This window comes from Vidua chalybeata, chromosome 13 (genome assembly GCF_026979565.1).
Source record: "Vidua chalybeata isolate OUT-0048 chromosome 13, bVidCha1 merged haplotype, whole genome shotgun sequence".
Classification (NCBI taxonomy): domain Eukaryota; kingdom Metazoa; phylum Chordata; class Aves; order Passeriformes; family Viduidae; genus Vidua; species Vidua chalybeata.
The window spans coordinates 2,960,920-2,975,221 of NC_071542.1; the positions used below are offsets into that span (position 1 = coordinate 2,960,920).

Genomic DNA, 14,302 nt, shown 5'->3' on the forward strand with positions numbered 1-14,302 from the left:
TACATTTCAAGGAAACCGTATGGATGCAAGTTTGGTACTTGACTAAATAAAAATCTTTTTGACATGAGGCAAAGTGGATGCTTTGGATTGAAAATTAGAAGAATGAGCCAAAGAGGGACATGGCCCTTGGGGGTGAAATTTGCTTCTTCATTCACTTTATGAAAAAACAAGTGAAAATGAATTCTCTCTATTTAGGATTTTCTCTCTGCTGTCAGCAATCCTGCATCTGGGGAACATCCGGTACAAAAAGAAGACCTACCGGGATGACTCCATCGATATCTGTAACCCTGAGATACTTCCTGTCGTGTCAGAGCTGCTGGAGGTAAGGCTCTGCTTTCTCTCCTGAAATTTTCACACCAAACAAGGCACCTCTGATTTAGGAGATAAAACATGCGCAATTAATTTCCAGTTTCACCAAGGAGTAAGTTCTTGTTTGTTTCCATACTTATGGGCTGTTCATGTTTGCCAGGGAAAAGGTACAGGAACTTTTCTAAAGAGGTTTTTCATGGAGGGTTTTTGCCCCTACGCTTCAGGTTTCATTGACTGAAAATCCTGTTGCTGTGATTAAATGTGAAAGGGTCTAGATGCAGAGCAAACCTGCTGTCCAACATGGCAGTGTCTTCAGTTGCCAGCCATCAGCTGGTGCTCCTCAAATCTGTTCCAAAGTCTGTCTGAGGAACTCGAGCAGTTATACGACCATAGCCCCATGTTTTTGTTCCATGCTGGCTGTAGGAAGTGCTGAGCTCCCTTGCTGTGTTTTTTTGTCTGTTATTATCTGCCAGATTCCACAAGGGAATCTGTAGGCCCATCTCACCCCTCTAGTCCCATCTCACCCCTCTAGTCCCTATTTATGTGCCCGTTAAGGAGTTCTTTGGTGCATCTTTTGATCATCTGCTGTTTAGGACCTGATACCTTGGCCTCTGTGAGCCACTGCTGTGCTGGTGTCCCTTGGGAAGGGTTTGTAGGTCTCTACCTGGCTGGCCCAGGCCACGTCCAGCTCTGTAAATCAGTGCAAAAGCATTAAATGAGTTCTTAGGAGATTTTTGACAGCCCAAGCAGGTTTTGTGTTGTATTGTAGTACTTCTTTTCATGAGAAAAGTCTTGAATGAGCCAACTTGTCTTGCTGGCCTTCAGCCTTCAAGAGCTGAGCTCAAAAACCTCCTGACATGGATTGAGGTGGCTAGAACCTCCCCTTGCTGTCTCACTTCACTTGAAATGCTTTAAACCTCTTGCAACTGAAATGTTTCTCTTGTAGTTGATTATAGCAACAATTATCTTTACCTTTTTGTACTTCCTGGATGGTCTGGAAGGTGAATTTGTGCTGATTTTATGGTAGAATCAGAAGGCAACTTGGCCTTTTGTGTTACACATAGTGCTCTTCCCATTCATTCCGTTAAATAACTGTTGTGTTATCTCCCTACCTACAGAGCTGGGGAATTGGCTCTCAGGGATTTTCATAGCACTTCATTAATGCTTTGAATTTAGGGAGGGGAAAACTTCTGTAAAATATGGTTTGAGCAGCTGGATGCTCTTTGCATCTTGGCCTTCGAGATTGCAGAAATAAACAGAAGGAAAATATAAGTGGGGAGGAGAATGTTGTTGATTTTACCCTGTTAAATGTGGCCAAATCAGTTAAGTAATTGTTCTTTTAAAAAGTTTTGAGTAAGAGAGTGACTTAGAGAGCTGAAGAAGTTCCAGGCTTTGGGTCTTTGCCTTTGCAAACAAACCCTTTTGCAAGATCTGCACGTGGGGAGGTTGCGGGGTGGTTTTTACACATGATTATGTGAAATGAGGCATTGGCTGAGTCCTGTCAATCCAATGGTGCCTTAATGCCATGGGCTGGAGCAGCACCCCCAGCTACTGTCAACAAGATGTAAAAATCAATAAGTACATTTATTTTTCACCATTTGAAAAAAACAAACAAACAAACCACTAGGATCTGATGTAGCTAAGCAAATTGATAGATTTCTATTCATCTTGGTAATTCTTTTTGCAAATTAAATGACCATCTAGAACATAAAATGCTTGTTAATTAGATTGGGACAATGCTTGCTGCATTGAGGTAGGATCTGATGAAATGCGTCAACGGGTTTGGGTAAGTGGTGTTGTTTGTCCCTTAAGTTGCATTTAGGTGATAATTGATCCATGGAACTGGAAGCATTTGCTGCCTCCAAGTGTAAACCTTTCAACAGACCCACTGAAATCAGCTGAAATAAAGCCAATAATCTCATTTTCAGACTTAATTTATCTTTATGAAATGCCACATTTCTCTTTGCAGACCTCAACAGATGTTGCTGCTTATTCAGGTTTGACCCAAAGGAAGAACCAAAGGGTTCAAACAGATGAAGAATCATTACAAAGAGCAGCCACCACTCCTTATTCATTACAGCTCTCCACATTAAGTGCAATGAGTTCTACTCACACAGAGATTTAAAATACTGGTTAAAACATTTGACACTTTGTATTTTGTCTCATTTGCGTAATTATTTTTATTACATTCTTTTTTTTTGTGGTCACTGAACAGTTTTCCCATTGTTGCTTAAATTATGAATTGGCTTGAAAAAGTTGTTAATCCCCTCTCCAGATCTTGGCATTAGACACTAATAACTGAAAAATCATCTCAGAATAAAAGTAATATGAGTTGACAGAGAGTTGAACTTCCTTTCCTGTGGTCACTGGCTGTTTGGTGGGACCATTCCCAGCAAAGGGATGGAAGAAACTGTGATCTGATACTTCCTTATCTTGGGGGAACTTCTGGGTTGATCTTTATACTCAAATGACTCATTGGATTTGTTCAGTTGAGGATTTGACCTGGAAAAGAGAAAGAAAAAATCCAACCGGAGCTGTGTTGGCCATCTCTGAGAGCAGCCGAGAGGGGATGCAGAGGTGCTCCAGCATGGCTCCCATGGGGATGTAGCCTCCAAGGGCAGGAGGGGAACCACCAACCTGGCTGAAATTAAAAACTTAGGCAAAATTAGGGTCTTCTCCCAGTGCAAAGGGGAATCTGTCCCAAATTCTCGTGAGCTGTTTGGTTTGTGTTGGGACCTCTAATGATAACTGGAGGAATTTCCCTGCTGCACCAGTTAATGCAACACCACTGCACAACTATCCTCCCTCTGTGAAATGAGATTTGTGTCCCTATAAAATGAAGATAATACAGAGATTTTTGAAGGAATCTGGGAGGAGATGATGATCTGCAATGGAGTTGCTTTTTCTTAGACATCAACAACCCCATCCAATATGTTTTTTGCTTTATTAAACCATCCAGAGCAGCATTTGTTGAAACTGCAATATAGGATTTTGGCCAGACTCTGCAGATCATTGTTTCATTTACAGTAAAATCCCAATTCCATTTTTTTTTTTTCAGGAATAGACATAGCGTGTGGATTATGTGATGCTTTTGGCAGATTTTTCAGGGCCTTTGTTTAAACTCTGCTGAAATGCTGTGCTGGGGAGTGATATCAAGGCTGCCTGATGGATCAAGCAGATGTGGAGTCTTGTGCAAGCACTGCAAATATCCCAGGGCCTGGGCAGAAATCACAGAGGGTTATGTAAAACTGGGTAAAACCTTTGTGTTTCTGGGGAAAAAGCTTGGAAAAGCTCATTTGTGGGCTTATTAACAAAAATAATATATTTGAGATTATCTAGCTGACCTCCATTGGAACAATAGGAACATTTTAATTGTGTGTGTTTGCTAAAATGGGAAATTATTTCCATGGATGAAGCATTGAGGAAGGAGATAAATTCTGTCTTTGCTTAGTGGAGCAGTTTTGTATTCAACGTTTAGGTTTAGGTAACCAATGCAATACCTAACCTCAGTGCAAATTAAGATAAATACAAATTATCAAGTGTCCTAAATTAGTTTTGCCAAATCTCCCAGTGTACATTTGTGTTTAGAGCTGAAGTTGGCCTCTCCAGGAGATTTATGTGCTCAAGTTCTTCTTCCACTAAAAAATGGCCTTCAGCTTCCCAGAGGGATCCCACAGGCGCTGGGGCTCCTCCTGTGATAAATATCTTGGAAATTAATTGGGGAGGGGGTGAGGATTATGGAGCAGACAGTGCTTGTTTCCATCTTTTTCTTCTGGATTTGTTTTTCAGATGATGTTTTGCAGAATCACAGAATGATTGGGGTTGGAAGTGACCTCCAAAGTTCATCTGGTCCAACATCCCTGCAATGAGTAGGGATATCATCATTGGATGCAAAATTTTGAGCCAGAATTAGAGTTAGAAAACTTCAGAGAATCACAGAATGTGCTGAGTTGGAAGGGATCCACAAATACCATTGAGTGTAACTTCACAAACACAGGCCCTGCACAGACACTGCAACAAGTCCACCTGAGAGCAAACACTCCCTAAGCTGTGGCAGCCTTGGGACCCTGGCCATTCCCTGGGGAACCTGTTCAGTGCCCAACCACCCTCTGGGGGAAGAACCTAAACCTCCCTAACACAGCTCCAGCCATTCCCTCTCATCCTTTTAACTCTCTGGTTATTTGAAAGAAAGTCTGAGGAAAAGGTTCAGCTCTTCTTGGAAAAGAAAATAGAATAGAAATCTGAATTTATTTTCAGTTACTCCACACGAGGCATCTTTAGAGCGAGCCCTCAGCACTGTAATCCCTTTCTCAAATATGGAAGGAGAGACAAAACCTGATGTTTTCTTGTTCTCCAGCTGGAAATGGTTCATTTTTCTTCAGCTGCTCTAACATATTACCCCAGAATTACTGGAGGAGCAGTCTCTGCCTGCCTTAGCTCCAGCCCAGCCTGTGCTGGCTCCCTGCTCCTGCCATGCTCTGCTGACATTCCCAGCTGTGGCACTGCTGGTCACCACTCACTGGCTCATGGACTTGAGGCCTCCAGCCATGTCTGGGCCCACTTGTGGCAACAAAGTCTTAAATCTACATTTTGTCTCTGTAATTAAGATCTAAACTCCTGCAGGCTGTGTTTAAGAGGGAGAGCAGGCCATGCCCTTTAGCACCAGGAAGAAAAAGTCCATGAAATGTGACCCAGGAGTGAAACTCCTAGGGCACAAAATAAAGGAATGACTGATGTTCTCCTCTTTGCTACTCTGCACCAATGGGTGTCCCTATTTTAGTGTTTCATGCTTACTGGAGGAGGAAGTGTAGGATGTGGGGAAGCTGCAAATATCTCCATGTCCTTAGTCATCAGCACGTGCTGAATTTTTCTTTAGAAAGCCCCAGTGGCTCCTCCCTGGCATCAGGAGTCAGCTACTTTCATGCTGTGACCTTGAATGCAGATTAGGATGATTTGGTTGCACCCGTGGTGCTCATCAGAGGCAATGAAGGAATCAAGATCAAGCTCCACTGGGTGGTAATTGCAGGCAGGGGCCTGGGGAGATGCAGGGATTCCCGTCCTTGCCAGGAGTGTTTTTGTACAAGAAAATGATTTAATGGGATCTCCCCAGGTCAGGAGATGAAAGATGCACATCCACAGGTTCCCTTAATCCAGAGAGCAGGGAGAGAAAGAACCAGAGTGACCATGAAATGGGGATGGCGAGGGATGGCGTGGGTGGTTGTTTAAATTGCTCAAAATCCCTGTGTTTGCTGACAAATCTGGGACTTGGAAGTGTTTATGTTGTTGAGGAATATTTCTTTGGACTGTTTTGATTAGGAACCATCTGACACCCCTCTGCTTTGTTGCCTTGGATAATTTAAAAAAGCCAGCATGCTGGCTGTGGGTTTGCAGCATCCCTGAAGTGGGATAATGGATGGTGTGAAACTCACTTTTGTTCCAAGTTGTGCAGTTGAGGGAGAGCAGACGATGGTCCTACAGCTGAGAGCTGCTGGAAAAACGTCCGCAGAGCCGAAAATTACAAAATCACATATTTTGGTGATTGTAGAGGAATAGAAACCAAATGTGAAATCTTGCTGTGGATCCCTGAATGAACCAGAAGATTATTTTTTTCCCCTGCTTGATTTTGAAAGGTAAAATTGGACTGTAGGAACTGGGGGCTCCTGAGTAGTGCTGAGCACTAAAGAAATGAACCTTGAAGTGTCATTTCCAGTGATAGAGACGTTGCTGGCAGGTGACATCATGTACAGGTGACTTGATGTATTCTGATTTCCACAGTGACAAGTTCTTATCGCAGGAAGAATTTTTATATAACAGAAAAACTCCCTGAATTTTATGAGGGAGACTCCCATAATAGTAGTTTTGGCAGAAGGAGATTTTTGTACAGAAGGGCATCATTATTGCTATGGTTTATGAGATTCCTGACCTTCCACTGTCTTGTTTGCATTTCCTCTTCATACTAATTCCTGATTAAACCCTTAAGTCAAAGTACATACATAGTATTGTTTTGGTTGGAAAAGACTTCTAAGATCGTTGAGTCCAATTGTTAGACCTTTACATTTCCTGTTTTCCTTGTCAAATCATGACTCGTTTCCCTATGCTAAAAATACGGCCTTGGATGGCTTCAGGAATATGGATTTTGAACAATCAGAGATGTCCAGAGGAGGTCTGGTGCCTGCATGGAGACCTTCAGGTAGGATAAGCAGTTTGTAGAGACTTCAGTGCAGCTTCTCTGTATCAATTCCCATCCATTAATTCTGGGCTCCAAGATTTTCACCCAGACTCATGATGTCTTTTTTGACTTGGAAATTTGATGAAGATCAGTCAACAGCTCTAAGTCTTTAGGTCTAACTGATGTATTCTGGGAGAGAGGACACCTTCTGAATTCCTCAAAGTAAGAGGGTCTTGAAGCTGATTGGGAAAGTGTCTTTTCCCCAACAACTGCAGGTACCACTTAATTTGTCAGGCACCATTTTCTTCTTCGCTGAAGTGTCTGTGTTTGCACAACTGAATTTTGTTCTGCAGACCTGTGAGGGCTGATTAGAGACTGTCACCTCACCAGGAACTGGGGATTTAGGGAGTAAACATCCAGTGCCAATAGCAGAGTAAATATCAGGTGCTTTTCCAAGGGTTTCTTCCTCCTTCTGACTCCTTCCCACTCTTAAAAGCATGAAAAAAACCCTGCTTCACTTGGATATCTCTGAAACTGATGACACTGCTTGGCTTATTCTAGAGTAATTTGTATGATTTCATCTTGACAACACTAGAAAGTTGACTTATTTTGCCAAGAGAAAGTGTGGGAGGGAGGAGCCACACAGGGAATAAGGAAACCAATGGGAAATTGCTACAACTGGGATGCCTGAATGCAGAAAATCAGGTTCCTTTGAATACCCTGGTGTTAGGTTTCTGATGCTGGATTTATGTGCTGAGTTGGCTCCTCCCAATGGCATGTTTCTACCCATTGAACTTAACTCTGCAAGGGCTGGCAAAAGTGGGTTGTTGTTTTTTTTTTTTTAACTTAAATTTTGAAATTTGAATGTGTTTACACTGAATTTTTTTTAAGTTTAAATGTTAGCATTTTTTAAACTGGATTTAAAATTAAAAAAAGATCACTAGAATAATCGTTAACATCTGTACTTTTGTTTTAGGTGAAAGAAGAGTTGTTGTTTGAGGCCCTGGTGACCAGAAAGACAGTGACAGTGGGAGAGAAGCTGATCTTACCATACAAATTGGCAGAGGTCAGTACATAATGTTTGTTATTAAAAGCCAACTCTTGGAATGGTTTTCAATATTTTGAGATGCACACTCAGAGTTTCTTTCAGTTTTTATTTATTTATGTCAAAATAATGTAGGAGAAGCTAATGGGTGTCCTAATTTAGGACACTATTGACTTTTCTTCTATTCCATTCCTGGAAGGCAGGTTTGCACTTTATTCTGATGGTTTGTAAATGCTTTAGTGACTTGTTGTGTGAGAGTTGGCCAAAGCAGAGCTGTGCATTGCTCAGTGTGTGTGTGGGTGCAGGTGTTCATCTCCAGATGTCATTCCTTATGCTGGAGCACTGATTGCACAGCAGTGCTGACCCAAGACTCCAGGAAATTTTCACTGCCTTCTTGAGTGCCTATGTTAGTGGTGGTTCTTGTATGGCAGGAGCTGCAGATCTCCATAGGAGATTCCCAATAGCTTTTCCTCAGATCCTTCACAATCTGGGCCCTTGTGTGATGCTTTGGAGCAGCCACAAATCCATCAGCTTCTCTCAGACTCCAGTGTAGTTAGGAATTCTGAATTCTGTGCTGTGGGTGGTAGAGAGAAACAAATCTTTTCCTATTATATTCTTCAAAATACATAAGTTCTGTTCTGCTGAACTACTTGTTTTGGCTATTTCTGCCTCTAATCTTCTTGTATTCCCCAGATTAGGAACACTGAGCATCACATCACACTTGGTCCCTTCATTCCCTCTTGTTGTAGGGTTGTGTGAGAATTTAGAGCACCTTGAATAGCATCTCAAGAGCAGCCTGTTGTGTCACAAATAACTAAACACATCATGTTCTCACTGGGGGCAGCTGGAGATATTTCCCCTCCTTTTTCCAGGGGGAAAAAATAGTATCTATTCTCCCACTTTGAGGGTGTATTTGAGCTTTAATCTTTAGAAGTGAAGTGTTGCCTTTGTGCAAAGGTGAAATGTGCCCTAACAAAGGGCACACAAAGGGTCTTTGTGATAGACATTTAATCAGTGTGGTGTTTCTACTTTTTTCCTTCATCTTGGGCACAGACATTAAAAAATTGGCTAGAAAATTTTGGAACTGAGCTCTAACTACCCTTCTGCTGCAGGGTCCTTAGAGTAATGTATCATAGAGTGGGCTGGGTTGGAAGGGACCCTAAAGATGATCTTGTTCCAAGCTCCTGCCATGGGCAGGGACACCTACCACTGGACCAGATTGCTCCAAGACCCATCCAACCTAGCCTGGAACACTTCCAGGGATGGGGCAGCAATGGTTTCTCTGATCAGTTTGTGCCAGGGCCTCACCACCCTCACAGGCAACAGTTTTTTCCCAATATCCCATCTAATCCTACTCTCTGTCCGTTTGAAGCTTTTCCCTCTTGTCTTGTCCCTTCAGACCCTTGTCTGAAGTTCCAAGTCTGTCTCCAGCTCTCCTGGAGCCCCTTTAGGCACTGGAGACTTCTCTTCTCCAGGCTGAACAATCTCAGTTCTCTCAGCTTTTCCTCACACCAGAGCTGCTCCATTCCTCTGATCACCCTGGTGCCTCCTCTGGACTCTCTCCAGCAGCTCCACATCCTCTCTGTGCTGGGCTCCAGGGCTGGGGCAGGTCTGCAGGTGGGGTCTCACCTGAGCAGGGCAGAGGGGTAAAATCCCCTCCCTTGACCTGCTGCCCAACATCTGTAGTGTATTGACACAGCTGGGAACAGTCTTACCTTGATGCTCTTTCTGTTGAGTTGAACTAGAGTGGCTCAGCATGAGTTTCTCAAGTGCTTTCCCAATGTTTTTGGTGATATGGCTGCTCCCAAATCTCAGGTGTCCCCTTAGAAAGGTTTATCATCAATATCAGTAGAAGAAAGGAAAGATCAGGGTGTGGTGGCTGTGGGGGAAGACGAGAGAGGGCATGGCTCCTTTGAGAATGGTTGATGTGATTTCCATGATAAAATCATTTTGGAAGAACCTGTGAATTGTGTTAAGATGAGCACCTCCCATGTTTTTTGTTTACCTCCTTACATCATCAGAATCCTGACCACCAAATTTTATCCAGCAGTGACCTCACTCTGGGAGCAGGTTCACTGCTCACAGAGCAGAATTTGAGATGCTCCAACTTGAACCTCCCCATGGTAGGAGGCCTTCTCCTGGTCTTCCTCTGTCTCAGGGAGTAGGAGGAATGACTTAAATTCAGATCTCTCTGAATCAGGAAGGAAGAATGGGATTCATTTGACATTTTGGGATTTCACAAAGACTACTGATGTCTGATAATCCCCACTCATGACTCACTGGACTCTTGGGGATCAGTGGGCTGGTTATTCCTGTGTATTTAACAAAGGAGCATTATATTTGGCTCTAATGGATGGAGCCATTGAGGGTTTGAGGATTTGGAGACATGGGTCTCCCACCATGACCTCTGTAGCTCATGGGCAGCTGCCTTTCTTGATGGATACAGCAGCTATTTTATTCTTCAGATGCCTGTGGGTTTTTTCATAGCTTGGTACACTGAAATTTTCAGTGGAGTTTGTCTGGAAAAGACTCTGCTCCACAGGCTCTCGCAAAAAGGTTTGCATAATGTCATTTTGGTATGTCCTTGCTTCTTTACACCATCAAGAAGAGCAGGTTGGATCTACCAGTCTTCAGATTGCAAGAGAGGTGGTAGATGCTACATCCCTGGAAATGTCCAAGGCTGGGTTGGATGGGGCTTGCCCTGGGTATGGGATGGATCAATACGTGCTTTGAGGTCCCTTCCAGCCCAAACTATCTGGGATTCCATGTAAAAAGCTTGAGATTTAAGTTTGGGATGGGTTTTGAGCTTTGATGAGGTTCCCATGTGCATCTACTCCATTCTGGAATGTTTCACTTTCTGTGCTCGGCACAGGGGCTGACATTTGCCCATCCCTTTCATCAGTGTTGGAGTATGTGGAGATGACAACTCCACGCAGAAATGCTTTTCATGGAAAGTGAGTGTGATCATTCCATGATCCCAGGCCGGCTCCTGAGAGATTTGTGCCCTTAGGGTCCTGCTGTGATAACTGTCACCCCCTTTAATAGTCTTGAATGGGCAGAGTTGGCCTGAAGGGATCCTTCCCTTTGGTATTTTGGAGGCTTCAGAGCTGAGACCGACTTTTATTTTCCAAGACAAGCCTTTTCTTTTCCCCTTCCCCGAGCTGCAGCTCCAGAGCACATGGAGAGGCTGACTTAGTTGGATTTGCAGTGATGTCACATTCCTGGCTGGCTGCATGCTCCTTCCTTCTTGTGTGCTGATTGGAAACACAGTCCTGTGGTTTGGGGCTTTTTTTTTTTAGAAACAGTGGTTTGGACACTTGGCAGCTCACTTGAAGCATTTATTTCAGTTATGAATTGGTACCAGACTGACTGTTCCTGGTTCCTGGGGATATCTTTGCAGTAATTTGGGTAAAACTACATCTTTTATTCTGGCATGCTTTGGGTAGAAGGTACTGCAAAGTGGGGACAACTTGTGGATGGACATCATGGAATCACAGATGGGTTTGAGTTAGGAGGGACCTTAAAGCTCATCTCATTCCACCCCCTGCCAGGAGCAGCACCTTCCACTATCCCAGCTTGCTCCAAGCACTGTCCAGCCTGGCCTTGAACACTTCCAGGGATGGGATAGCCACAGCTTCTCTGGGCAACCTGTGCCAGGGCCTCTCCAGCCTCTCAGGGAGGAATTCCTTCCCAATATCCCATCTAACCCTGCCCTGCGGCAGTGGGAAGCCATTCCCTGTGTCCTGTCCCTCCAGAGCCTTGTCCCAAGTTCCTCTCCAGCTCTCTTGGAGCCCCTTTAGGCACTGGAAGGGGCTCTTAAGGTCTCCCTGGGACCTTCTCTTCTCCCAGCATTTGGAAGCTTGCAAGTGGCAACCACCAGTAAATAAACCTTTGTTTATTCATATTGTACTTCCTCTCTCTTCATTGTTTTGCTTCAGGAGTTGAGTTGGGCTTTTCCCTCAGGAATAATGTGCCATTTTAAAGTTAGGCAGAAATACTGACTTTGCCAACTCTGTGTTTCTTTTAATAAATTCAAGACTTTTTGATTCTTGCCTGCATATAATTATTCTGCTGGATGATCTTGGAGAATCCAAGACTGTATTCTAGTAGCTAAAAGGGAAGGCTCCAGAGTGAGTATTTACAAGGGTCTGGAGTAACAAGACAAGGAGAAATGGCTTCAAACTGAAAGAGGGCAGGGTTAGATGGGATATTGGGAAGGAATTCTTCCCTGTGAGGGTGGTCAGACTCTGGCACACAGCCCAGAGAAGCTGTGGCTGTCCCATTCCTGGAAGTGTCCAAGGCCAGACTGGACAGTGCTTGAAGTAACCTCGCCTAGTGGGAGGTGTCACAGCCCATGGCAGGGGCTGGAATGAGATGGGCTTTAAGACCCTCCCAGCTCAAACATTCTCTGAATCTTTGATCTAGATCAGGTAACAGCTTAAATGTAACACTGAAGTCCAGTGAGGAGGTAGGATTCCAGCAATTAAAATTGGGGTTTCCTGTGTGCCAGCAGTTGCTGGTGCTGTCATCTTCATTTGAGCAAGTTATCTTCCCATCAGAGAGAAGATTTCATTTTACTTTATTTTACCCAGGAACATCCAAGGTGTGTGGCAGCAGCACCTGCTTGAGGAGGGCCATAGGTAGGAGCAAATAAATAGTTGTGAGCTAAATTCCAGGGTGGGATCCTTGGTGTGTAGTCAGTGCCCGTAGTTGGGATGTTACAGGGATTAGGGGATGAGCACATGGTTTTTCAGGAAGACCCTGCAAAGCATAATGTGTCATCAGCTTTTCTCATCGTTCAGTAGCTCATGGTTTATTGTTTGGAGGTTGTGTGTGACCATGCTATTAGCATTCAAATACATCCCCATGTCTCTGGAGCTACAGCTCTTTCTGAAATTAAGGAGAGGGCAGTCAAGGGGAGATCTGGTTTTGCAGGGAAAGACTACTTTATTTTGCCTCTCGTGGCTGTGGCAGTGATGACAAACGTGCTTGATTTGGGACCCTGCAGGGGAGCTGCCATCCTCTCTGGCTGCAGCTCCAGCACCTCTGGCAATCAAACACACCACATACATAAATAACTCTTATATTAATCTCTGGCAGCTGCCTCTTATCTCCTGAGCCACAGTGGCTCATCTGCCATGGAGCTGCCTCCTGGAACCATCCATTTTCCTTTTATAGCACTGGATGATGTTTTAATGCAGTGTTTGAAAGGACTGCACAGTTTGGGCGAGCATAAAGGTTTAGAAGCTTCAGGCCATAGATGAACTTAGGGAAAAGGCTGCACAGACAGGAAAGCCTGCACTTCTGTGCTGAGGTCTTGGGCTGTTGTCAAAAACAGCTGCCAAAGACTTTATCAGAAGTGAGATGGTGCATTAATGGAGCCAGCAGCACTTCATGGGTTTCCAGAGAAGTCACAATGCAGCATGTGGTAACAGTGAACTGGAAAATTCCACTTATCATTTAGCAATGGGGAGGACCCTTGGAAAAGGCCATGGGTGCAATAGAGCCATCAGTGATAGTAGGGGTGATTGGACTATTTTGATTCAGATCTGTCGTGAGCATTGGGCATCTCTGCAGCACCAGCCATCCTCTCCTTGATAAGGCAAAATACAGCAGGCACGTAGCTGAAAAAGGGAAAAGTGGGATTTTAGTGGCAGCAAAGTAACATGCTGTGGGTTGCTGTTGTCCTTCCCAAAGTACCCCTCAACTCCAGACTCTGGGCTTTTTTTTTTCATATATTATTATGTGCATTTTTGCAGTTATGCTGAGGTAGGAAATTTCACAAGCCATAGTTCAGGTATTCAAAAGAAAAAATAAAGATGCATTAAATATCAAGTGACTTGACTGATGTTTGGTAGGAGACGTGGGAGCAGAGCACTTCAGTCACGTCTTTGTGGAGAACTTGGAGGTTGTTAAAAATCTTTCTCTTGATCCTGTTTGTAATCTGAGTATCATCTTAATCCATGCGAGGAACTACTCTCCTGGGCCACATCTGTCTTCCTGCTTGTATCTAAATAATCCAAGGAATTCAGGTTTTTTCCATGTCCACTCACTGCAGGTCTCCAAGGCCATTAGAATATGCCTTGACTCATCCACTCATTTAACTCTCTCAAATCCATCTTGGTTGGTGGTTCCATCCCTTTCCATCATGCCAGAGACAAGCCTGTGGCTGAGCTCCACAAGCATCCCTGTCTGGTTTCCATCCCATCTGTTCTGTTTATCAGGCTGGTGTCCAGCACCTGCTTGTCTGTTTTTCACCAGTCTCTGCATTTTTCCCTGTTTTTCATCCAATGAGTTAAAACTCATTATCAAAGTAAATACATCTGTTAGCGAGGCCTGTTTTACATTCCTCCAGAAAAAAAAAAAATTCCATGATGTTTTCAATTCATTAATTTCATTAACCAATACAGTTGGTATTTCTTAAGTAAGTAACTTTGCTAATAGACATTATTTTAACAGATCTTTATAATTTTAAGCCATTTGTGATCAAGGACATTTTACCCTAAGGGTTAGAAAGATAATTAATTCACACTTTTGGGAGAAATGTGATGTGAAATTGTGCAACAGAAGGGAAATAAAAGATGTGAGACAAGTTCTTGGTCAACAACTGACCTGATTCTTGCCTTCCTTTAATTCTGGAGAGCTATTGGGAGCTGGTTGTCTATGTGATGGGTGTCACTTTAAACATGCCCTGCATTTAACTGAATGTGTGTTAAGAATTGTAAGTGGAAAATTACTGCTAATTTCTTGTGTCTGAAAACTCAGAGGAACTGAAAGGG

At 43.6% G+C, this 14,302-nt stretch overlaps 1 protein-coding gene across 8 annotated transcripts in view; it reads left to right on the top strand.

Moving 5' to 3' along the window:
- Window positions 1-14,302, top strand: part of MYO9A (myosin IXA) — a 172,363-nt gene that overhangs the window by 75,901 nt on the left and 82,160 nt on the right. For all 8 annotated transcript variants that reach the window (XM_053954759.1, XM_053954763.1, XM_053954761.1 and 5 more), the window contains 2 exons: window positions 196-322; window positions 7,455-7,544. In XM_053954759.1, the coding sequence (XP_053810734.1) occupies window positions 196-322; window positions 7,455-7,544 (217 nt within the window). The remainder of the gene's footprint in view (window positions 1-195; window positions 323-7,454; window positions 7,545-14,302) is intronic.